The 22,835-nt window shown below is 58.1% G+C and overlaps 3 protein-coding genes across 3 annotated transcripts in view; 1 reads left to right on the top strand and 2 right to left on the bottom strand.

Annotated features, from left to right (window-relative positions):
• The first annotated feature begins 259 nt into the window (after nt 1-259).
• CDT1 (chromatin licensing and DNA replication factor 1) lies at nt 260-7,194 on the top strand. Its single transcript, XM_062586866.1, has 12 exons — nt 260-342; nt 1,031-1,154; nt 2,562-2,756; nt 2,992-3,144; nt 3,531-3,745; nt 4,150-4,344; nt 4,590-4,735; nt 5,170-5,273; nt 5,734-5,922; nt 6,350-6,484; nt 6,569-6,770; nt 6,956-7,194. Exons 1-12 carry the CDS (start codon nt 260-262, stop codon nt 7,117-7,119), a joined length of 1,905 nt encoding a protein of 634 aa, XP_062442850.1. The 3' UTR covers nt 7,120-7,194.
• A 548-nt stretch (nt 7,195-7,742) lies between these two features.
• Nucleotides 7,743-10,695, bottom strand: APRT (adenine phosphoribosyltransferase). Its single transcript, XM_062586436.1, has 5 exons — nt 10,592-10,695; nt 9,808-9,911; nt 9,198-9,331; nt 8,359-8,437; nt 7,743-8,287 (listed from the first exon to the last, which is right to left on the bottom strand). The coding sequence occupies exons 1-5, from the start codon at nt 10,669-10,671 to the stop codon at nt 8,145-8,147; spliced, it is 540 nt and encodes a 179-aa protein (XP_062442420.1). The 5' UTR covers nt 10,672-10,695; the 3' UTR covers nt 7,743-8,144.
• A 5,340-nt stretch (nt 10,696-16,035) lies between these two features.
• The window catches only part of GALNS (galactosamine (N-acetyl)-6-sulfatase), a 50,893-nt gene continuing 44,093 nt past the window's right edge, over nt 16,036-22,835 (bottom strand). The window contains exons 13-14 of the mRNA XM_062586707.1: nt 22,081-22,198; nt 16,036-18,713 (exon numbers count right to left, since the gene is read on the bottom strand). Coding sequence (XP_062442691.1) covers nt 18,627-18,713; nt 22,081-22,198 — 205 coding nt within the window. The 3' untranslated portion in view covers nt 16,036-18,626. The remainder of the gene's footprint in view (nt 18,714-22,080; nt 22,199-22,835) is intronic.

Raw genomic sequence — 22,835 nt, forward strand, 5'->3', positions numbered from 1 at the left:
TCGCGGTGCCCAGCAGCCCTGGGAACAGCAGCGCCGCTCGGCCGTAACAGGAAGCATCAACCCATGAAATTCTCTGCATTCTTTGGCTTTCTCACTTTTGTTTTCCAAACACACTTAATAAACTGGCACCAGCTGGCGCGGGGTAACTCCGCTCCCCACCTCGCCAGGCTCCGCTTCCTTCCCTGCGCTCCATCCAGCTCCTCCGCAGCTCCTCTCCCGCCGGAGCCCCGGCACGGTGCCCCGGCGTGCCGCCCCAGCCATGCGGATGCTGCGCCTTGGCCCTGCGCCCCCGCTGCCTGCGCCCCCCGCGCCCAGCACCGCCTCTCTGTGCAGCCAGGACAGGTGAGCAGAACGCCTCGAGCATCCCTAGGGCGAGGACTCGGCCCCCCTGCCCGGTGGGCGTTGCCGTATTGATCCTCGGGAGTTGGGATTCAGAGGGATTTGCTGAAGTAAAACGTCCTTCGCTACCCAGCCGCAAAGTCCTGCGCTAACGAAGCATCCGCAAACCCGGGCTTCAAAACTACAGCCGCAATGCTCTGGGCCGGAGCAGATATCGGTGCTCCAGGGAAAGACGGGACGAGGGCAACGCACGCCGGCCTCCCAGCTCCAATCCCCAGACCCAGAGCGCTCTCTGTGCGGCCATCAGCATTCCTGCCCGGCCGGGAGCCTGGCAAACGCCGGCCTGCTTTGTCGGCCGGGGATGGGAACGGAGGGGTAAATGGGCGCAAGGAACGGCACCCCAGAGCCCCGCCGCCGAGGCAGAGCGCAGCACGCGGGGCTGGAAGCGGCTGCGGAGCAAGTTCTGCAGCCGGTCCCTGGCCTCGGGGGTTTTGCACTGGGAACTGCAATCACTTTTGCAAGCTGGTTCCTCCTGCTTGGGATCTCGGAGGGGGAATCGGCCTCAAATTCCCATCCCGGCGCCCGGCAGCCAGAGGGAAGCTGGGGTGGTGGGTGCTGCGGGTGCCTCTCCTTGCCCGGCACTCGCACGGCGTGCAAGCCTCCTGCCTGCGCTCCTGCTGCGCTTTCCCAGCAGCGAAGGGCAGGACACGCTGCCGGAGCACGGGACGCCCCAGCCCAAGCAGCAGCGATGGACTGAAGCTGCAGAGGTGTGGGAACGCCGTGGCGCCAGCGCTGCTGGAGAGACCCGCAGCAAGGCGAGGGCTCTTGCTCCGAGGGCAGACAGCGCAGAGGAGACCGGGGAGGCTGAGCCCGGAGCCCCACTGCTGGAGACAAGCCGCTCGGCCCCAAAGCACACTGGGGAGAGCAGATAAGCCCAGAGGCAAGTGCTGGCCTGCGGCTGGTGGGGGCTGCAGCAGAGCTGTTTCGGGAGCTGTTTGCACTCCTCTCCCCGCTGCTCTAGGGTCTCTCAGACCCCGAGTCCCCTGCTGACGAGCAGGGCCTGGTTTTAGGTGTGCTCTGAGAAGCTCTCTTGCACCCCACACACGCTGAGGGCTGGAGCAGCCCCAGCCCAGTCCCCGAGGGACCAGCGGGACACAGGGTAGCCCTGCCAGGGGGCCGCATCGTCCCTGTGGGAGGGAGGCGGGCTGCAGGCGCAGGGCTGTCCGGCGCACCCGGCACACTGGCTGACCCACTGCTGAGCAGGATGCCATCGACGGGGTGCACCAGCTGACGCGCCACGGAGCGGGACCGAGGCACCGTGGCCTCGCAGCTGATGCACCACGGAGCGGGGCCTGATGTCCCACGGAGCAGGGGCAGATGCGTTTGTGCATTCACTGGTTTGCCGGGGACCATAAGCCACAGCACCAATCTGCCGCACCATGGCGAGGTCTGACTCACCCACCGAGCACTGAAGCTCTGTGCCAGAACTGAGGCACCACGGCAGTATCTGGTGCAGCACAGTAGGGTCGAATAGACCACAGTAGGGTCTGATGCACTACAACGCGGTCTGATGCACCCTGGAAGGGCCTGATGCACCCCAGATGGGCCTGATGCAGCATGGCGGGATCCGATGCACCATGGCAGGGTCTGACGCACCACAGCGAGGCCTGAAGTGCCACGGTGGGGTCCGACGTGCCCCAGCAACGTCTGCTGCAGCACAGACCCGCAGAGCCGGGGCCAGCGCAGCCGGGCCGGCCAGACCCCGGCCAGACCCGCTCTGCCCCATTGCTTCCCCCTTCCCTCCTCCCCCAGCGCCGTGCACAGCGCACCGGCTTCCCACGTGGCTCCTCGCCGTGAAGCGGCGCGGCGCCTTTAAGAGCCCAGTGGCGCCAAGCCGGTCCCCGTTGCGCCACGTGACCGCGCGCGGCAGCGGCGCGCGGCGAGTTCCCGCCAAAGCCGGGTCCATTGTAGCGCGGCGGCGCGCGGCGAGTTCCCGCCAAAGCCGGCTCCGCTGCGGCGCGGGCGCGCGCGCGGCGGCGCGCCGGGCCCCGGCTCGTCCCGCGGCCCCGGCTCGTCCCGCCATGGCCCAGCTCCGCCTCACCGATTTCTTCGGCCGCACAAAGGCGGCCGCCGGCGCCGGCCGCCCGCTCAAGGCCGCCCTCCCCGCGCCGCCGGGGAAGCGGGAGGCGGCGGCCGGCGGCGCGGCGGCGCTGAGCGCCCAGCCCCCGGGGCTGCCCGGCTCGCCGCGCACCCCGGCGCGGCCCGGCAGCGGCGCCCCGGCGGCGCGGGCGCTGGCGGGCAGGAAGCGGCGCCGGCAGGAGCTGGAAGAGGAGCCGGGCACCGCGGAGCGGAGCGGGAAGTCGGCGCGGAAGAGGCTGGAGCTGCATCGGGACGCGGAGCCGGGACCGCCGGCCGCGGTAAGGAGCCGCCGGGGCCAGGGCTGAGCCTTTTCCGGGTTGCAGCCCCCGGGGCTGGTGTTGGCGCAGGGAAAACCTAAAGCCGGGACATCATCCCCGGTGCAAACCGCCGGCGGTTGCCCCCTGCGCCCCGGTGCAAGGCCGTGGGGAGCGGGGGGGGGGGGTTCCCCTGCACCCCTGGGCAGCTGCACACCCAGCAAGGCCTTGGCCGTGCACCATCCCCGCTCTCCCGCAGGCTTCCAGCCCTCCGGCCACTGCTCGCCCCCCGACACCATCCTCGCCAGACAAGGCAGCGAAGACCCTGGTTGAGGCAACCCCCGGCACGGGGCAGGACGGAGGGATGCAGCCCGGCCCCACCATGCTGGGCCGGAGCAGAGGCTCAGAGCAGGTATGGCTTGGCGGGGGATTTGCAGGTCCTGGTGCCCACCCTGGGGCTCGAGGAGCGCTGCCCACGCTGGGCGAGGTGACCCAGGGCGCTGCGTCGCGTCACCCCAGTTTACCCTGCTCCCTGCAAACGCAGGAGCTAGCGGCTCCCACCAGAAGGGCTCCAAATATCCAGCAGGTCTCTCTTGCTGCAACCTGGAGATGCGCTTGGTAAAGGTGTGCTGGGCCCGGGTCCGTCCGTGCTACGCGAGTGCTGGTGCTCAGCTGCCCCGGGGCAGTGCGGGCCTGGCAGCGGTGGGGCGGCCAGGGCAGAGCCCGCGTTATCTCTGCGTCTTCCCGTTTGTTTGGAAATCCCTCTTCCTAACCTGTGTCCCTTCGTCCCCACCGCAGGAGAACGTAGCCGAGCTGAAGTGCCGCTTGCAGAGGATGAAGGCCCTCGCTCAGCTCGCAAAGCTGCCGTCTGCCTCTCCCGAGACCAGCGCTGACCTGAAGAGCCGTCTCAAGCGAGTGCGGGAGTTGGAGCTCAGGATCCGTGAGAAGAGAGCGGAAAACAAAGCGAAACTGGAAGCGCAGCCCTCGGAGGAGACCAGCGGTTCAGAGGCGAGGTGAGAAGCAGGTTTGGGGAGCAGGAGGGAGTCCCCGGCTTCACAGCGCGCGGGGTGTCCCGGCGGCTGCCGCAGCGCCACGCCGCCGCTCCTGCCTGCCGCCTCGGCACGGCAAACCGCGATGCAGCACGGACGTAGCGCGGCCGCTGCGCGGCAGGCGGTGCAGCTCCGCAGGGCCCTCTCCTGCTCTGCGGCAAGGGGCCGGCAGTGGCGAGCGCAAGGGCAGGGCGGGGGCTCTGCGGAGCTGCTGGCAGCTCCCTGCTGTCCCCGGGTGCCTGGGTGGGCACAGGCAAAGCACTTCTCCGAAAAGCAAACCTATAGCGTAGCCAAAGGCTTCCCGAGCGACTGATGGCCTGCCGCTGGCGTGCCCGGGAGCCTAGCGCGTCTCCTCTCTTCCCTGGCAGCGAGAAGGCACCCGCTTACCAGCGGTTCCACACCTTGGCCCAGGACGTCCCCCCGGGGCTCACACTGCCCTACAAATTCAAGGTGCTGGCGGAGATGTTTCGCAGCATGGATGCCATCGTGGGGATGCTCTTCAACCGCTCGGAGACGGTCACCTTTGCAAAAGTCAAGCAGGGGGTGCAGGACGTGATGCGCAAGTAAGTCCGGCGCTGCGAAGGGAGGTGGGCGGCCCTGGGAGGAAGGGTCCCGCTGGGAGAGGCGGTTGGAAGCGCAGTGATAACGGGCTTCTCCGTCCTCCAGGGCGCCTCCGCGCCGCGGGCAGCACTGCGAACCGGCCGTGCGCATTGATCTTGCTGATGCGCGCTGGGCTCCCGTCAGGCTGCCGGGCTGGATTCCCTGCTGCCAGCCCTGGGGGTCTCTGAGCTCGCGGGTGCCGTTGCAGGCAGTTTGAGGAGCGACACGTGGGCCAGATCAAGGCGGTGTACCCCACGTCGTACAGGCTCCGCCAGGAGAAGAACATCCCCACTTTCAGCAGCAGCGTTAAGAAGTCAGACTACCAGCTCACGCTAGAGCCAGTGCTGGGGGAAGGTGGGTGCCTGGGGTCCCAGGAGAGCTGAGGTGGGCTCGGAGCGCCTGGGTCCCTGCGGGGACCTCCGAGGCCCCAGGAACACTCCATGCGCGCTGCCTTGCTTTGCTCTGGTCCATTAAACAATCTGACTTCTCAGGACCTGAACATGCTAAAGTGGAAAATGCTTTTGGGGAGTGGGAAGATTTAAGCCACAATTCTGGCAGTGAATTAGCCCAACAGGTCTCTTATCCTGTCCTTCAAGAGGCTCTTGAAACTTGGTTCACACCCAGCCAGCTGTAGGGGTGTTCTGCTTTGCTGCGATGCCGCAGCCTGGCAGCAGACGAACCGGCTTCACGCCCAGCCCGGAGCGCCCCGGGGGCTGCGCCGGGGGCTGCGGAGCCCGGCCGTGCCGCAAGCACCGGGCTGCGGGCGACGCTCAGGTCTCCCTTTGCAGAGGAGAAGGTGGACGGCCGCCCTCACTTGTCGGCGTCGCGCCTGCTGGAGCGCAGGAAGGAGTTCAACCGCAACCTGGTGAACATCGTCAAGCAGCACCACAAGGTGAGCGCCACGGCACGCTGCTCTCGGCATCCTCGGAGCCGCCGCCGTCGGCATCCCCTCGGGTCAAACCTTCCCTGGAGGTGCCAACGATTTCTCGCGTTCCCTGGGTTGCTGGTGGGTTTTGCCGTTGCGGGATCTGGGATTTCTCCGGTTGCTATCTAGAGAAGTGGCTGGAAGGACTGGGCTGGCATCCAGGCAGGAGCACGGCACGGGCCGCGAAGCCGCTGGCTTCTCTGGATATTCTTGGCAGGCAGGCGTGGGTGGGGAGCACGGAGAGCCGAGGCAAAGATCAGGAAACGCATCATTCGAGAGCTCAAATCTCCTGGCTCTGACTTTCCTCCGAGGCTGCTGCCACGTAACGCCGAGCCGTGCTAAGAGCGTGGCGCCGCTCGGGGGGTAGCGGCCGGACCCCCCCTTACCGGGCTCGCAGGTGGGTAATGCTGCTGCCGCCCCGCTCTAGGCGTTCTTGGCCTCCCTGAGCCCCCCGATGGCGGTGCCGGATGACGAGCTGATGCGCTGGCATCCCCGTTTCAACGTGGACCAGGTGCCGGACATTGCCCCGGCGGAGCTGCCGCGGCCGCCGCCGGGCGACAGGCTCAGCACGGCCCAGGAGGTGCTCGCCGCCGCCCGGGGTGCGATGACCCCCAAGGTGAGCGGCGAGGGGGGGCTCGCTCCGGCGGCGGCCTCGAGCCCGCTGCCCTTCCGGGAAGGCGTTACTGGATTGAACTGTCCCCGCTGCCTTAGAGCCTTAAGGCTCGGAGCGCTGGGAAGAAGTCGGCAAGCGAGGGCTCGAGCGCGAGGGCTCGAGCGCGAGGGTCGCCGCTCTGGGCTGCAGCCCGGGCCTGGCCGCGGGCTGGGGAGGTCTTCAGTGCTTTCTGCTGGGCTGGGAGAGGAGACGAAGGAGCAAAAGCTGCCCCTGTTGCAGGTGGGGTGGGTCGGAGCCGCGTGAGATGGGGGCTTCGGGCCACTAAGGCGCAGCCGGGCCGAGGAGCGTGGCAGGGGGGGACTTCTCCTTCCTGCGGCGTGAGCAGCTCCCAGATGTAACCCAACGCCTCCTCCCTCTTCCACATGAACAGATGGAAAAAGCTCTTGCCAACATGGCCTTGAAAACAGCTGAAGCGAGCGCGGGGGAGCCGGTGGTTTCCAGCGCGGCGTCCCCTGCCAGCACCTCCAGCGCACTGAAAGGGGTGTCCCAGGCCCTGCTCGAGAGGGTGAGTAACTCGGTCCTGGCGGGGACCGCGGGGGCCCTGCCGAGGGCACCCGCCGCGCCTGACCCCTCCTCTCCGCTCCCCAAGATCCGGGCGAAGGAGGCGCGGAAGGTGCAGGCGCTGCTGACCCGCGCCCCGCAGCAGGAGGAGCGGCTCGCCATGCTGGGGCGGCTGCCGGCCATGGCCCGCGTCCTGCGCGGCGTCTTCGTGGCCGAGAAGAAGCAGGCGCTGACGCTGGAGGTGGCGTGTGCCCGCATGACGGACAGCTACTGCACGCAGATGTCGCCCGGTACGAAGCCGGGGCGACTTTGCAGCTCTCTGCGGGGGCCTCTCGCGTGCCCGGCGCGAGGCTGAGCGCCGCCCCGGCGTTTGGGGAGCGCGGCCGGGCTCCGAAGCCTGGAGGCAGCCGGGTGGGTGCCGAGGGCGGGTGGCCTCGGCAGCCGGGCGCTGCTTTGACCCGCTGGTTCCCCGCAGGCGCCATGGAGAAGCACCTGCGCCTCTTCGCCGAGCTGCTGCCCGACTGGGTCAGCGTCCACACCGTCAGGACGGACACCTACATCAAACTGGACAAGGCCAAGGACCTCAACGCCGTTGCAGCGAGGCTCGCCCAGGCGGCGAAGGAGGCGGAGGCCCGCTGAGCTCCAGCAGGACGTAGCTCCCCCGACCCGCAGGAGCCCCGCGGGCGAGCGGCCGACGGCGCCCGCTCAAGCGGCCAAGAGGAGCGGGCAACCTCTTCTTGACTCGGAAGGCTGCTTCTCCTCGTCCTCCGGAAGGCTTCCGCGGGGAGGAGAGCTTCCTCCCGGCGGGACGGGCACGGGGAGAGGGTGGCGAGGAGGAGGGAGCGAGAGAAGTCACGAATCGGGGACACTTCGGAGCTCTGGGCCACGTTCTGTTTTTAAGGGAGGGAAGCGCATCTCCGGCGCTCGCTGGAAGCAACTACTGGACTCGTCAAAACATCTTTGTATTAAATGTTTTAAATATAGCTGACTTGCGTTAACCCCGCGCTCCTCCTCCTCGCTCTGCCGCGCCGGAGCCGGGTTGTCATCCAGCTCCTGCAGGAAAACTCGCGGGAAAACACGAGCTGGGGCCCGCGGAGAACCGAACGCAGCTTTTGCGAAGACGGCTCTGTGGAGGGTGTCCCGGTGCCCCTCACCGGGCCCCGAGCCTGGCCGTGGCGGGAGCTCGGGCGCAGCCTCCGGCCGCGGCTCAGCCCTGGGGGGCACCGACGGCTCCGCTACGGCAAGAACAGCTCCGAGACAGCTTACAAAAAAGCTCAGTGTTTATTTTAGAAGCGAGTTCGGCCCCTGTTAAGCCGGGGACACCAGCCCCTAAGCGTTTTCAGGGGAGTTTTGGCATGCTGGGACGTATCTGCTCTCGCCAAGCCACGCTGGGGGGTCCGGGCTCGGCAGCGGCTTTGGGGCAGCACCAGCCCGCGCGGCACGGGCTGCCCGCAGCTCCCCGGGGCCCGGACCGCTCCTGCCTCCGCAAGATCCAGCAGCGGCCAAGTTACCCCGTGGGAAAAAAGAAAGAAAAAGAGGGATTTTTTTAGGCTAAATGCACCCTGACGTGCGGCCTGGAGAACAACCGGGACTCGGGTTTCAGGGCCCCGGCTCGGCAGCCGGAGCGGTGCTGCAGGGTCGCGCGGCGCCGGCCGCCGGTGCCCTCAGTCGTACTGCAGCAGCGAGTAGAGAGGCACCGGCTGGAGCTTCTCGGAGCCTTTCAGGGCCTTCAGCTCTACGACGACCAGGCACTCGAGGATCTCCGCCTTCAGCCGCGCCAGCAGCTCGCAGGCCGCGCGCATCGTACCTGGGGCGCAGCGGAGCCGTGAGCGCGGCGCGCGGCCGGCTCGCCCCGCGGCGCCCGCGCCCGCCTCTCACCTCCCGTGGCGAGCAGGTCGTCGACGATGACCACCTTCTGCCCCGGCTCCGCGGCGTCGCGCTGGATCTCGAGCTCGGCCTGCGGGACGGGACAGGACGGGGGGGACGAGCGGCGCCGCGTTATCCTGCCTCGCAGGGACCCGCACCGCGTCGGCCCCGGAAAACGCGCGAGCCGGGGGGCGGCGGGGGCTCGCCGGGGCCACCGCGAGCTTCCGTCCAGCGGGAGCTGCGCTCCCGGCGCGAGACGCTGCCCCGAAACCGCTCCCCGCTGCGGGAAGCCTCCCGGTGGGCGCCGGGCCGGCGCCTCTGGGCAGGACCTGCCCCGACCCAAACCATCCGCAGAAATAACGGCGGCGTCCCGGGTTTCCGCTGCTGGTCTTTGCCCGCTCTCGGTTAGTCCCGGTGTTAGTCCCGGGTCAGCGCCCCCCGGGCTGGAGCGGGCGCGGCGTTAGGGGGTGAGCGCCGCGTTTCGAAGCCGTGCAGTTAAGGCGTTCGTCGATAGCACTTACTGGAGGGGCGGGCACCACCCTCGGGGTTCATGCATCCCCCTTTCCTCTCGCCCGCCTGCTGCGGGGGCCAGGCTGCGGCTGGGCTTTGCTCCTCACCTAGGCTTCAGCGCCCGTTAGTACCGCCTCGCGGCAAACCACCCTGCGGGACCCGCCAGGCAAGGCTATTTAGCACCGTGTCCAAAAGAAAAAAAACCCACAAAATACAACAAAAAAAATCCTCGTGGTTCCCCGCTCCCAGCGGAGCACGGACACCCCCCCCCCCCCGGCCCAGCCGCTGCACCCGCCTGCCTGGGCGCTTCGCCCCCCCCCCCCCCCACCCCCAGGTGTTACCTGGCCGTATTCGAGGGCGTAGGAGACGGACTCCGTCGGACCGGGGAGTTTCCCCTTCTTCCGTATCAGCACAAAGCCGATGCCCAGCCTCTGCGCGAGCGGCGGGCCGATGAGGAAGCCGCGGGAATCCAGGCCTGCGGGAAGCGGAGCAGCGGGAGTGCGGGCGGCCGCCTGGGCTCGCACGCCTCCCCGCGCCGGGACGTTTTGCCTCCCTTTTTCTCCTATTTGCAGAGATAAGCTCAGTTCAAGGTGCTGTATCAGCAGGGCCACGCTGCCGGGGACTCTGCCCCGCTGCGGGACGCGCCGCGGTTATCGTTAGCGCTTGGGACCGCGCTCGGTCGGGGCTCGCTGCACTTTGGGCTATCGCCGAGCCCCAGCGCTCCCTCCCGAAGCGCTTTACTCTCAGCGTTGCAACACGTTATCGCTGCGAAGGCTGCTTCGAGCAGCTTGGAAAGGGCTTCTGAGAAGGAAAACCTGCTGGGACGGGGCTCCCTGCCGTGGGCGCTGCTCCGGCCCTTGCAGGCACGGCATGTCACAGACCGTCCGTACCGACTGAACGACCCGGTCTGAGCAGGCAGCGCTCTGCCGGGGGCCGAGGACAAGCACACACCTGCAATGAGGTCGATGTTGGGGAAAGAGCCCCTCAAATGAGCTTCCAAAAGATCAATCAAAGCGCTGAAAGCTGCAGGATCCTTCAGCAAGGGGCTGATATCGCTGCAAACAGAGGGATGGGAGTCAGCTGCCTCCTGGGGCTGCTCTGGCTCCCAGGAGCTCCCATGACAGAGAGCTCCCAAAGCCACCGGGAGCCCGGGTGCTGCCCCGGCCGGAGCGAGCCTGGTGCTGCCGGGCACAGGCAAGAGCAGCTCACAGCTGCCTGAAAAGGGCAGAGCCAGCACAGGCCCCGCCTCTGCCCCAGCGCAGCCCCAATGCAACCCCTGCACCAGCCCCAAGGCACCTGCTCCCCAAATGCACCCCAGCTAGCATGCCCCCCCATCCACATCTACCCCCAGCCCAAATCAAACAAAACATACCTCCTCCCCAGATGCACCCTTGCTTCAGCCCCAGTGCCCCCCCCCCCAGCCCAAACGCGGCCCCCAACCCCTGTGCATCCCCCGCCCAAATGCCGCCCCCAGCCCCGGTGCGCCCCCTTCCCCAGTGCATCCTCAGCCCCAGCGTGGTCCCTGCCGCAGGGCACCCCGCAGCCCCAATACAGCCCCAGCCCACGGGCCCCCCTAGCCCCAGCGCAACCCCTGCCCAAGTGCACGCCGAGCCCACGTGCGCCGCTGCCCCAGCCCACGTGCACCCGGCCCCCACCCACCCACGTGCACCCGCCCCCCACCCACCCCGGCCCAAGCCCCGCGGGCGCGGGCGCGCGCGCGGGCGGGCGCGCGCACCGGAAGAGCACGCCGGGCACCGGGAAGTCGGGGAAGGGCCGCACGCGCTCGCGCACCCGCCGCAGCCGCTCGTCGCTCATGGCGCCGCCGCTCTGCGCAGCCGCCGCCGCCGGACGGGGCGGGGCGGGGCGGGAGGGGGGCGGTGGCTGCCGCGGGGCGCGGTGTCGCCGTGCACAGAGCCTTGGTAGCGCTGGGTGCGGGGCCCGGGTACCCCCGGTGCACGGAGCCTGGGTGCACGGAGCCTGGGCACCCTGGGTGCACAGTGCCTTGGTACCCCAGTGCATGGAGCCCGGGCACCCTGGGTGCACGGAGCCCTGGCACTCTGGGTGCACAGTGCCTTGGTACCCCAGTGCACGGAGCCTGGGCACCCTGGGTGCATGGAGCCCTGGCACTCTGGGTGCACAGTGCCTTGGTACCCCAGTGCACGGAGCCTGGGCACCCTGGGTGCACGGAGCCCTGGCACTCTGGGTGCACAGTGCCTTGGTACCCCAGTGCACGGAGCCTGGGCACCCTGGGTGCACGGAGCCCTGGCACTCTGGGTGCACAGTGCCTTGGTACCCCAGTGCACGGAGCCTGGGCACCCTGGGTGCACGGAGCCCTGGCACTCTGGGTGCACAGTGCCTTGGTACCCCAGTGCACGGAGCCTGGGCACCCTGGGTGCACGGAGCCCTGGCACTCTGGGTGCACAGTGCCTTGGTACCCCAGTGCACGGAGCCTGGGCACCCTGGGTGCACAGAGTCTAGGTAACCATGGAGCGTGGGAACCACCTGTGCATGGAGCCCTGGTCCCCCGGTGAACAGAGCCCTGGTGCTGCTGTGCACAGAGCCCTGGTACCCCCCCCCACCCCGGTACCCTGCTGAAGGTGACCCTGCTCCAGCCCCCGTGTGACCAGCTGGCAGCTCCACACCAGGCCTGGCCCCAGCCGGCTTGGCGAAAGGGGTCCCATGCTCCAGGGAAACGCTTGGGCTCCCCTTCAGCCTGTCCAGTGCCTCAGGTGGCCGGATTGTACGGACTGGACTCCCTGCTCGTAAGGACTCTTGCTCCGCTCTTCCCTTGTCAGCCTTCACAACCCCTGAACTGCATTTTGAGTTCGTCAAAACTGTCGGCTTGGATTAAACTCGCGAGGGAAGACAGAGCAGCGAGCGGGAGCGCCCTGGGTCCGGGGGCGACAGCTCTGCAGCCGCCGGCGTCGGCTCGCTGGCCGCGGCGCTCGCGCAGCCCTCGTCTCCCAGCTACGACCTGCGAAGAGCAGTTTGCTTACAAAGTCCGGTGCGGTCAGGAGACGTATTGCTGAACGCTCACAGGGTTCCTCTCGCATTAGCAAATACGACCTGGACGTGGTCCCAATGCCTCCGAGTGAACCCGCCGCAGGAGGGGAGCTGCGTGCGCCGGGCCTTGGCCCCAGGTACGGACGGAGACGAGCGGAAGGTCGGTGCGAAGGTTGCTCTTGGAAAGCCCCGGCCCGTCGGAGAGGGCCCGCGCAGGAGGAGGTCAGCGTGGCCAGCTTTCACAACAGTTCCCTCACGGACTAAGATTTTCCCTGAAGTCAGATTATCTCTTTGGCACCAGAAAAATCCCCTCTAACAGCTGTTCCAGTGAAACGGCCACAAATCAAGCGCGGAGCCTTCCCCCGGAGCGGGGGCTCTGCGACATCCTTGCTCCTGCGAAAGAACTGGAAAAGTTTCTCTTTTGCAACTCTACCAGCTATGATACCGGATAAAGAGCTTTTCCAGCAGCTCCTCTCTTCCTGGCAGGAGGAAGCGGTGGACGTAATCTGCCTACTCTGGAAACACGCAGGAGCTGCCTCCAGCGCAAACCGCACCCCCCCCTCCCGCCTTCTGGAGGGGGGTCATGAACCGGGGTCTTCATCACCCTTTCCGCTCTGAGCTACGGCTCGATTCTTCCTCGGGACCCTCCTACGCAGCCCCCCGCGCTGTTGGCAGAAGATCCCCCCACGTTTTCTGAGGCTAAGCAGGGCTGCCCAAGCGCCCGGTGCTCGCCGGCCCCGTGCGTCCCTCCGGGTCCCGCAGCCGGGGGGCGAAATGGGTAGGGGGGGGGGAGATCGTTCCTGCCCCGGCGCCAGATCAGGCCGCTCAGACGCTGACAGCACCAGCCGGGCCACAAAGATAACGGCAACCAGCACTTCTAAAACGTCAACTGCCAGAAATTACGCCATGTGCCGGATTAGGTTTAAAAACGACGTTTCTCAAATCTCTGGAATAACTGTACGTCATTAACCCTCCGTCTCAAGGGGCGCGAATTGCAGCTGCTGCCCAGAGGCTGGTTTCTGGCTTCCCAGGCAAACTAGTTTCCCTGCAGTTGTTCAACCTGTCGAACAACGGTGCCGGCCCCAGCTGCAGTTCCCACCCGCAGAGAACCTTCCTGGGCCCGATTTCCGAACGCGATGGCGCCCGGCGCTCGCGCTGGAGCACCGTGCAGCTCCGGGGCGCCCGTGCCGGGCGCGGGAATCGCGGCCTCAGCTCCGGACCGCGGAGGGTGTCGTAGCAGCGGGGCCTCGTGTCTCCTCCCTTTCACCCACGTAGGCAAGCAGTGGTTTAAAAGTGCTTTGAGATATCCAGGCATGAGAGATGTATTAACCTGTCAACACAGATAGCGTGGGTATAAAACCTGATGGCAAATTCTAATCTTCTTAACCAGGCAATTACACGAGCTGTGCTGAATTTGGAAGTTTTGTTCCGTTAAGGATTTAAAAACTTCAGTGTGAAGTGGAACAAAATGCCCAACATTTCAACACACCCCACGAGGGGAAAGGGGAACCGAAATCTGCTTTCAGCTCCGCTGGAACGCTTCGTTTCAGTTTCAGCCTTAGACACGCACGCACTTTAAACCAATTTTTAAAAACGAATTTGAAATATCTGATTTCAACAGCACAAGAATGCAGTTCCCTGGCCAGCTCCCTAGGCTTTGGGCTGAAGTTTCAGCCCCAAGCAACCCGCTCGCTTTGTCCCCCGTCTCGGAGGCGAAGGGCTCGTGAAGCAGCCCGGCCCCTCGGCAGCTTTGCAGCAGGCCCTGGGAAGCCCCGAAACGGCGCTCGCCGTCCTGCCCGGCTGCGATTTGGAGCCTCATCCCGGACTAATGGATTTGGCACGCGTTCCTCGCTGCTGGCAAACGAGCCCGCTGGCTTCTCAGCCCCTATCGCTTCCAGCTGGGAGCCGCGCTACCAACCTCCATAGCACCCAGAAGGGCATTAAGCGATTCCAGGAGGGAGAAGGCACGGAGAAATGCCGGCCAGCTGCCGGACTGGCTCTCGGGAAGCTGAACAGCAGGGATTTGTTTGATTTATTTTTTCACTCCTAAGAGAGCACAGACTTTTGGCTAAAGATCCATCTTCATTTAGGATTCTTTATGTGCATGTGTATAATTGAGACTAGACTTTAAGCAGCAATGAAACTATAAGCTGTGGAAGGGGCTATAAAGACACCCAGCAAGCAAGGGTGATATTTTGGTTCTTGCCTTATTACTGTTCTGTTCTCTGTTCTGAAAAGCTCACAGATAAATGCAGGAGGCACCACTGTATCGCTTTCCATTAACTTACAGAAAGCTCAAATCAAATACTCTCAGAAAACAAAAGTATGTTTCCAACTGTTATAACTTTAAAATAAAGATGGAGAACAAGCCTCTCTAACTGTAAAACAACTATTCGGAGGCTGAACAAGTACTCGTAGAAAGACAGTAAACGTGCACATAGGATATAAAGCTTCCCAGTGCTGAGGACGACAGCAAGATCCCTGGGGAGAGGTTTCTCTTCTAGCTGTGCTGGGGAGGCTGCTTGCAGCTCTGCACAAAATAAACCGCTTCCAAACACAGGCTTTTCTCCCCGAATCCCTGATTTAAACAATAACTCTCACCTTCAAAATGTCTTTCTTTGAGCGCCAAGTTAGCATTGTGACTGGGAAGATGTTGTCTTCACTGGATACAAGAGCATCCTCAGGCCTTTGAAAGATCTTTGTCTGGGCTGCATCACCTTCTGCAAAACCACGAGGCTTTTGGAAGCTGTCCACCAAATATGGGAAAGACTTGATTCGACAGGTAGCGACGGCGGCCAGCGCCGAGCAGGCTTCCCCGCAGCCGGGAGCGCTCCCGAGCTCAGCGGCCTCCTCCTCAGCAGCATTAGTTCCACTTCCTTTGCTGAAAGACCCCACTGTCATCCTCAATATCCCCCTGGAAACTCAGTCCCCTGACACTGTAACATTTTATTAGCAAATATGTGACCATCATTCGCTTTCATTCAGTTCAGCTCCTTCCCATTTTCACTTTTAATATTGTATTCCATGGCTTCCATTTAAAATGCAGAGGCATGTTATCTCCCATCACTGCACTCAATACTCTGCACAGGGCATTAACCTTGGCTCTAAGTGTTTGGAATTGATCTTCTGGTTTCCAATTCCAGTGTTCAGATCGCCAAATTGTTGGCCTACAGAGACTAATTTGCCACCGAAATAATCCATTTGTCGCTGCAGATTTTTAAATCAAGACTCCATTTTTGCAGCCATAGACTGTAAATGTGGTAGGACTTTTTCCACGATTATTACTTACATCAATTTCAGAGGCCTCTCTGCATGGAGGGTCTGATGATTACATAGCCTCTGGGGCAGAGCAGGGAGACTCAAGAGGCTCAGCTAATTGGAAATTAAAGGCGAGCAAGAAATTCCTTGGACTCTTAGCCCAAGAAGGTATTAAGCTTTTAGCATTTAGGAGGCGTATTTAAATACAAAGAAAGGAAAGTCACATAGTTAGACACAGTCTCAGGCAGATATCATCTTTGGTCCAGTTCTTCTGTCTTGCTTACGCAGCTTAAGAAAGGAAGCCACTAGCCAAGCAGCTCCACTGCTGCGGCCCCCGGCCCCCAGGAAACGCTGCCAGAGCCGTTCCCCTGCCGCCGACACACACACAACCCGGGGGAAGCCGACAGCTGCCGCGGGATGCACAGGACCCCAAAGTGCGCTGGGCAACCGTCTCCCGGACCAACCGCAGGTCGAAAGCTCAGGATAAGCAATAAAGGCGGGTGAGCTAATATATGCTGCCTGCTCTGCCACCCAAGACACACACCCGCGTTTCTGAGCTGCCCCATGCAGGCTAACAGGCATTTGTTTCTGCAGCTGTGCAGGTGCCTGCAGCCCCAGGCCGCTCATTCGCCTGCTCCCCGCTCCAGCCTTGGAATTACACTTGGGCAGCTGCATGGGCTGGAGAATTGATCCATGGTAAAAATAATTCAAGGAAAACAAAACAAGCTATTTTTAACCCAAGCCAGTTGCATGATCTTGGCATACCTGTGAGACTATTCCCCAAACCAGGCGATAGTCAGTTGTTTTACAGGTGTGTGCAAACAAATCAAATACTGCCTATTTGATAAATTAGTTTATTTTTGTTCATCAGTTCCTCATCTCACAACTTTAAATGTACAACTTTGGAAAAGGCATTGATTTAAAAATTCTTAGTTTTAAAATTTTTAATTAATTTAATTAAATTTTAATTAAAATGAAAATTCTTCTTAGCTATCCAGCTCTATTCTCATTTAAATTTAAAGCAGTAGTTTCCTCATATTAAACTTTGATCTTTTATAATAAACGAGCATGAAGCAGGTAAGTAAACATCAACTCAATTCATTTATAGCAGGCAGCTTTCTAGAGCTGTGTGTATGAAGTGTAGGTGCAGCATCCGAGCTTTGAGAAACTACTTTTTCCAAAAGAGATGAGGTCTTTGCGTGCTGGGTAACCAAACACTGAGTGCACTGAGAACAGGAGGTCTTGTCCAAGCAAGTTACACAGACAGGGGAAAAGCAGCATCTTCAAAACTGTAAGCTGTAGAAGAGAAATGACTGAACAGCAGGCCAGCAAGCAAGGTACACGGGTAACTGCATCCGGTGCACTCGCCATGTGCACGCTGCGAACGCCGGCAGCAGGGAAAGCGAGTCTAGGCTAGTAGGCACAAGATGCGCTGCGATCCTGCTGTGTGATCCCTTAATAAACGGTACATACAAACACAAAGCATCGTCATAATTTGCAGCAGACACGTTCACAACTGTTTGGGAGCTGACGGCAATTTTCTGGGAGTTGTAGTGACAGACTCCCTCATCTGGTGGTATTTTTATTTGCTGATAACAGTAGACTGTTAGGCTCTGGACATTTCTAGGTGACAGAAGTATTAAAGCAGGAGTGAAACAGGCCCAGAAAATGAAAAGCTATTGGTTTTGTCCGATTTCCTGTGCCATTCATGACTGCTGCAAATCCTCCATCACTCCTTCTCATTGCATCATTCAAGAACAGGCTGATCTGAATCTCGCAAGAACTTGTGCTATCCACATTGTGTCAGAACAAGGAGAAACATTATGGATGAACTGGAAATGCCTTGAAACACTGGGGGAACAAGGAGGAACATCACACGGCAGTAAAGAGATGTCTGGACAATAAAAAAGTCCTGTTTGCAGATGAGCAGATGGTGAGAGTCAGGGAACCAGTGAGGGTGTGCTGGAGGATGCAGCACGGGCTGCTGCCGTTGGTTGTGATTTCTGATAGGTGAGGCAGTAAGAGCCAACACAAGAGCCGTACCTACTACAATCTTACAGGATTATCCAGCTTCATGAGATGCATACGAGGAATTACTGTGGCAAGGATTAGAGGTAGCGTACACCATGGGAATGGATGGAATGAGAGCATTTGGGTTTATGGGGAGAGTAAGAACAAAAACGTGAACACGGTAGCAGGTAGTACCGCAGCAGTTGCCACACAAGCAGAGCTTTCAATCCTTCTGCAGTCCCAGGCTTTGCTTGGGAATTAAGCAGGATAGTTTACTAGTACGGAAGAGGACATGCATACTGTCTAAAACACTGGAGGGGTGGAAGTGGAGCAGTCAGTGCCCAAATAGCCTGCCCAGGATTCCTTCTAGCTACTCCTCCAAGGCTCCAGAATAACCTCATTAGGTTCTGTACAAGAAACAGTTGCTAGCAGTAGCAATGGCTGCGAAAAGCACTCAGAAGTAGATGAAAAACCTCCAGTATGAAACTGTGCTAAGGATCTGGATTTACTATGAAGTATGCTTAGAGAAGTGCTACACCCAGGCTGTGGAAAGTTTGCACAAGGAGAATTCCTCAGAGAGCACTGGAAACAGGGTCAAGAGTTAACATCTGATGTAAACGGGCATTTCTGAGCCTCTAGTTGGCTGGGCCCAGATCATGCGACTTGAAACGTGACTTGAACCATATTTGGGCCCAGATTTCCAGAAAGGAAGAAAACCCCTTAAATGAACAACGGACCCCCAGCTTCCCAAGAACATCCTGCATACCAGCAGTAAAGCAATACTTACACACGCACTGTCCTCACCAGTCTTTATAACATTACCTAGCGAACGTCTGCAGCTACAGACGGAAGGGCCGGGGCGTTCTCCTCCCTAGAGCCGATCCTTTATTCTAGAGCACAGGAGGGAGCGCTTGTTTGCACTCAGCCACGCACAGCAGCCATCTGGGCCGTACAGCTGCACCCAGTACTCACAAGTTTAGGAAGAAAAGAAAAAAAAAAACAAGCTCGCGCCCAAAGATCTCACTGTGGAAATCAAACGTTGAAACAACAAGTTACATGCAAACAAAACAAGGCCAGTTTGAGCAGGGCTCCCAGTGGCTGTAGCCTCCCTGCACATCCCCTGCAGTCACTGTGGGGCATCAGAAGGAGGGATGATTTGAGAGGGCAAGTTGGGTGGAAGGAGCAAGAGGAAAGATGCATCCATGACATTTCTGAGGTAACGGCAGACTTGTGGTTCTCTAAAGGCCTTTTGCAGTTGAAATTGTCTTCACTGAAAATTTACCATTTACGGCAAAAACTAAAACAGAAGAAGAGTACTGGCTAAAACCCTGAGCGCTACCAATATAAACACTGGTCCTTTTGGAAGAGCAAATGATGATATAATACATCACACCCTTCCTGTGTAAACGGGAGTGCCAACATGAGAAAACATGCATTGTAAACCATATGTCCAGTTGGTTATGGCTTTTTTGAGTAGTTCTTGAGGGCCGTGGAAAAGATCAGTGAGGCCAAAAGCACTTCTTAGGATCAGACTGAGGCGGTTTCAGGCACTTCCCTAGCTTCTCGCAGCCTGGGGGAGACCAATTCTGTTAAAAACAAACAAAAGGTATACAGAAAAATGAAGTCACGCGTTCACATTAAATACTTTCTAAGCCCTGTACTCTAACTGCACCCTTTTGATTCTCACAAAGACACTCTTATGTCCTGCTTGAAAAATGAAACTTCTCTTGCAGCCCCTCCTAACTCCAAATCCAGTCTTTCCAAAGAAAGACTACAGATCTTTTTGCAACTCTCTTCTCCTGGGACAGAGGCAGTGGTCTCCCCTGTGCGTGCTGCAGTCTGCTGGGACTGTGGTGACCTTCCTCTCTATTCTGTCATGCCTTGCAGCAACCAGACCATGAAGTTTTACTGAAACCTCTCAGTTTGCCTGGGATCCAGAAAGGAGTTATACTTCTCAGCACTAAGATATCTGTGCACTTGCTTGAGGAAACAAGCAATAAGTAATAGTCTTTGAAGGCCAAGGGTGAGAGAGGTAAGAAAGCTTGTATTTTAAAGAGCATTAAGATGAATTCATGAATAAATGGAGTAAGAGGCATTTATAATGACAACTACTCCAAGGCATGCAAACTAGAACTATTTGCTTCCCTTGTTTCCATGTTTCTTGAACCAGCTTGCTTCACCCTGAGTATAACAGAGAGACGTCAGCAAGGGAACTCACTGCAAACCCCAGCTTCCAAGTGGATTAAAAGAGGAAGGAATTTGGCTACAAGAATCTTTTCATTTCGTTTTTGTTGTTTTTTTCATTTCATTGTTTTCTGCATTTTAAATTTGAGACCATAGTAACGTGAACAAAAGGTTACAATTCCTGTCGTGCCTTCAGAAATCTTTTGTGTTCATTCTCTAGCCCTCTCTCTCTCTATACCTATCCATCCATTGGAGATTCGCACTGTCACCTATTAAAGATCAATTCAGCTCTGACCTTACTGCCTTTTATTTTATTTATTTTTTTCCTCGTTATTTGCATTTGCTTTAACTTGAATTCCTTTGGGGGAAAAATATTATTCCTAAAAAAACGCTGAAGCAGGTTTATATTCCATATAACTGACAACAGATGGCAGTGACACACCAGCTATCTCCGTAGCCAAGGGAGAAGGCAGAGGGGAATTTAGGCGGAAGGTACCTCACTGCATGAAGGGCTTCAGACAATGTAGAAACAATTAATGCTGTTTTTAAATCTGTTTCTCATTTTCCAAATGCACAATCACTGCAGGAAATTTTATATGCTTGACCATTCTGCAGGGCAATAGAGATCCAAAGAAACAAAGAAAACGTTCACTCGTTTGAAAAAACTAGATTGTATCTGCTTCAGTCTCACAATTCAAGTCAGCTTTCCTGGATTCGCGCTTTAAGCACTGGGAACTCTGTGCACACTGTGTGCACTGCAAGTCAAACACACAGGCAAGCCAGCACGGCTCCCCTGCATGGGACAATTTCTCCCATACTTCCACAAGAGGCAAACACAGCAGAACTGGCTCCACAGGGGCTTCATCTACACTGCTAGTAGGACACTTCGCAGACGTGCCAGCAAACACATCCCCTGCTCAGAGGGGTGGAAGTTGCTGCACTTCCATCAATTGCAAAATTGCAGTAGCAGCTACAAAATGATGCATCTGCTTTGCTCATGGACAAGCAAGGACAATTCTTCACTTCTGTTCCCAAAAGGATATTAAATGTCCAAATCAAATAAATGGGTGACAGAATTTAGAAACCTGTTCAGCATAGTATTACTAAGTGATATTTATCCCTCAGCATTCTCCGAAGACAGATCTAGGGTAAAAGCAACCTCAGCAATACTATCACTCAAACAAGATTTGGTTATCCTCATTGCTTGTCGTCTGAGACCAGACATAATTTGCTGCCTCTGTTGATTTTAGTTTTGTGACTGCATAATTAGCCAGTTAGAAGTTTACAGTGGAATATAAAATCCATACTGTAAAAAAGCTTCCCTCTGGGATTTGAGCATTTCTCCAGGGATTTGAATACTACCCAGCACACCGGAAAGAGCTTTCTGTCTGAGACAGCCTGAATAATCTGGTTAGAGCTGGGCCAAGCATCAAAGCAGTCATTCACTGCTTCTGCAAAACACAGCTGGACTTGGCCAAGCCCAGGACATTACCATAGCCAGATCAGAGCCCACAGTCTGGCAAGAGAAAAGGCAGAACTTCTACCTAATTGAGATAGGCAACAGGACATCCTCAGGGAACAGTCTAACTAAGAGAGGGCTGAGGCACAGAATGAAGCACAGGACCTTGAATCCAGCACTTCTTCCATTACACAACCTAAAGACACAGCGTGTTGATGAAGCTGGATATCAGATACTTTCACAGTACCTAAACACATTGCACCAGGGTAGCTGCAAAATAACAGAGCGTGTCACACTTTATGAACCAGTTTTGGAGTTGCTGTCAGTAGAGAAGAAATGCTTTTCCAGTCTCTGGCAGCAGCAAGGCACTGGGGAGAGTGCCTGAACCCATAAGGTCCCCGAAGAGCACAGAATAGTGTTTATTAAGTTGAATAATGAAAGAAAACAACACAAACAATGGTCCTTCAAATCTTTTTCCTACTTAACATCCAAAAATAAAAAGACGCTACAAAGCTAAGAAAGGTCTTTGCTTCCTTACTAAGGAGAGACTCTTCCACTTTTTGCACTTTTCTGCCCAGCTGGAAATAGACCCTAAGCAGCAGGTACTCATCTTCTGCCTCAGAAGATTATTTTAGCCTCAGTAAGATTTTGCCTGTTATTATTTTGTGCCCTTAGACTACAGAAGTCTTTACATCTGAAAACTTTATCCCCTTCAAACCATGCAGTTCCTTCTCCAGGTTCTAAATAAATGAAGGACCATTTCAGAGGAAAGCCATACTGTAACTTTCCAATATGCTGTTCAAAACAACACAGAATTAGAAACAAGTATGATATGCTCCAATTCATAAAGATTTTGGAAAAGACAGGCATGGGTGGATTTGGGGATACTAAGTGCAAGACCAAGGACACTCACATACATCACTGAAAAGACAAGAGCCACTGTCCCAGTCCCAACACTCAAAACGCAGAGGACTTCTTGAGATTTGCAGAGGGGGATTAGAAAGGAGGAGAAGGACCTACAGCTGTAGATACTGCAATATCTCTAAGGAAGGAAGTGACAGAGTTTATCACAGTGTGTTGGTAGACTTTCCAGACCTAATTCGACTCACTTTGTACTAGGCCTTCTGTGCTACTGCATTCCACAGATAACAAACAGCTGGTTCTTCAGTGCAATAGCCAGATAGCCCTTCAAAAGGGCTATCGTGCATTTCTTCTCCATCTCCTCCCAACATTAGGTGAGATTTTCAAGCCTTTAGAAAATATATTTTAAGCCAAGGATTCTCATATTTATTTATGTTTTAACCCCTTACCATGACGGCCTTGTCGCATACATTAAGCTGTGGCTCTCCAGGCACCATAGTCTCTTTGTGTTGTTGGACAATACCAGATATTCGCTCCATAACTCCTTGATATTCAGAGCTGGCAAAACTGGAATGCAAAAAATTTAGAGTTACTAGAGAGATTCTCAGAATACATATAGCTTGATACACAGCACAGCTAAAGTGTCTACGTCACTCAGCTAATTCAGAACACCTTTCCTGGGCAATAGCAAAGCCAAAGCGCATGTAAACATGCGGTCAACACTGACCGCCCACAGGTTCCTACAGGAAGGAAGCACCCAGGCTGTCTGGGATGGGTGGCTGTGAGTCTGAATTGGTCTGCCTGGGGCAGCAAGGCAGGCAGACAGCCTGCCCGCCCCAGAAAAGGGGCACATGGCAGACCATCTCCGTAGGGCATTCAGCTTTGAAAACAGCTTGCCCCAGTGGTCCCAAATGCCTTGCTTTCCAGTTGGCTGTGTGCGCTGCGAGCTTGTGTTGATTCCTGAGAGGATCTAATTGACAAATTGGCATGTACAGGAAAGGGTGCTTTGGGGTTTGTCCTGAAGTTCAACTGTGTTTTAAATGATTATCTAGGGAGACTTCCTAGAACACAGGACAAACACCTTGCCACGGACATTAAGTAACCGAACAAGTTTGCTGAGGAGATTCTTGTAATGTGTCTTATTAGAGGTCAGCTAGTTCTCTTTGCTTTCATCCTTCGCACTTTCAAGTGCTTTTCAGTAACA

This window comes from Rhea pennata, chromosome 13 (assembly GCF_028389875.1).
Source record: "Rhea pennata isolate bPtePen1 chromosome 13, bPtePen1.pri, whole genome shotgun sequence".
NCBI lineage: Eukaryota > Metazoa > Chordata > Aves > Rheiformes > Rheidae > Rhea > Rhea pennata.

Coding starts and splice junctions, on each gene's coding strand:
- CDT1 (XM_062586866.1), top strand. CDS start 260: ATGCGGATGCTGCGCCTTGGCCCTGCGCCCCCGCTGCCTGCGCCCCCC. Junction 5,274..5,733: donor TCGTCAAGCAGCACCACAAG/GTGAGCGCCACG, acceptor GCCCCGCTCTAG/GCGTTCTTGGCCTCCCTGAG. Junction 6,485..6,568: donor CCCAGGCCCTGCTCGAGAGG/GTGAGTAACTCG, acceptor CCGCTCCCCAAG/ATCCGGGCGAAGGAGGCGCG.
- APRT (XM_062586436.1), bottom strand. CDS start 10,671: ATGAGCGACGAGCGGCTGCGGCGGGTGCGCGAGCGCGTGCGGCCCTTC. Junction 9,332..9,807: donor CAACATCGACCTCATTGCAG/GTGTGTGCTTGT, acceptor CGCTTCCCGCAG/GCCTGGATTCCCGCGGCTTC. Junction 8,288..8,358: donor CGACCTGCTCGCCACGGGAG/GTGAGAGGCGGG, acceptor GCTGCGCCCCAG/GTACGATGCGCGCGGCCTGC.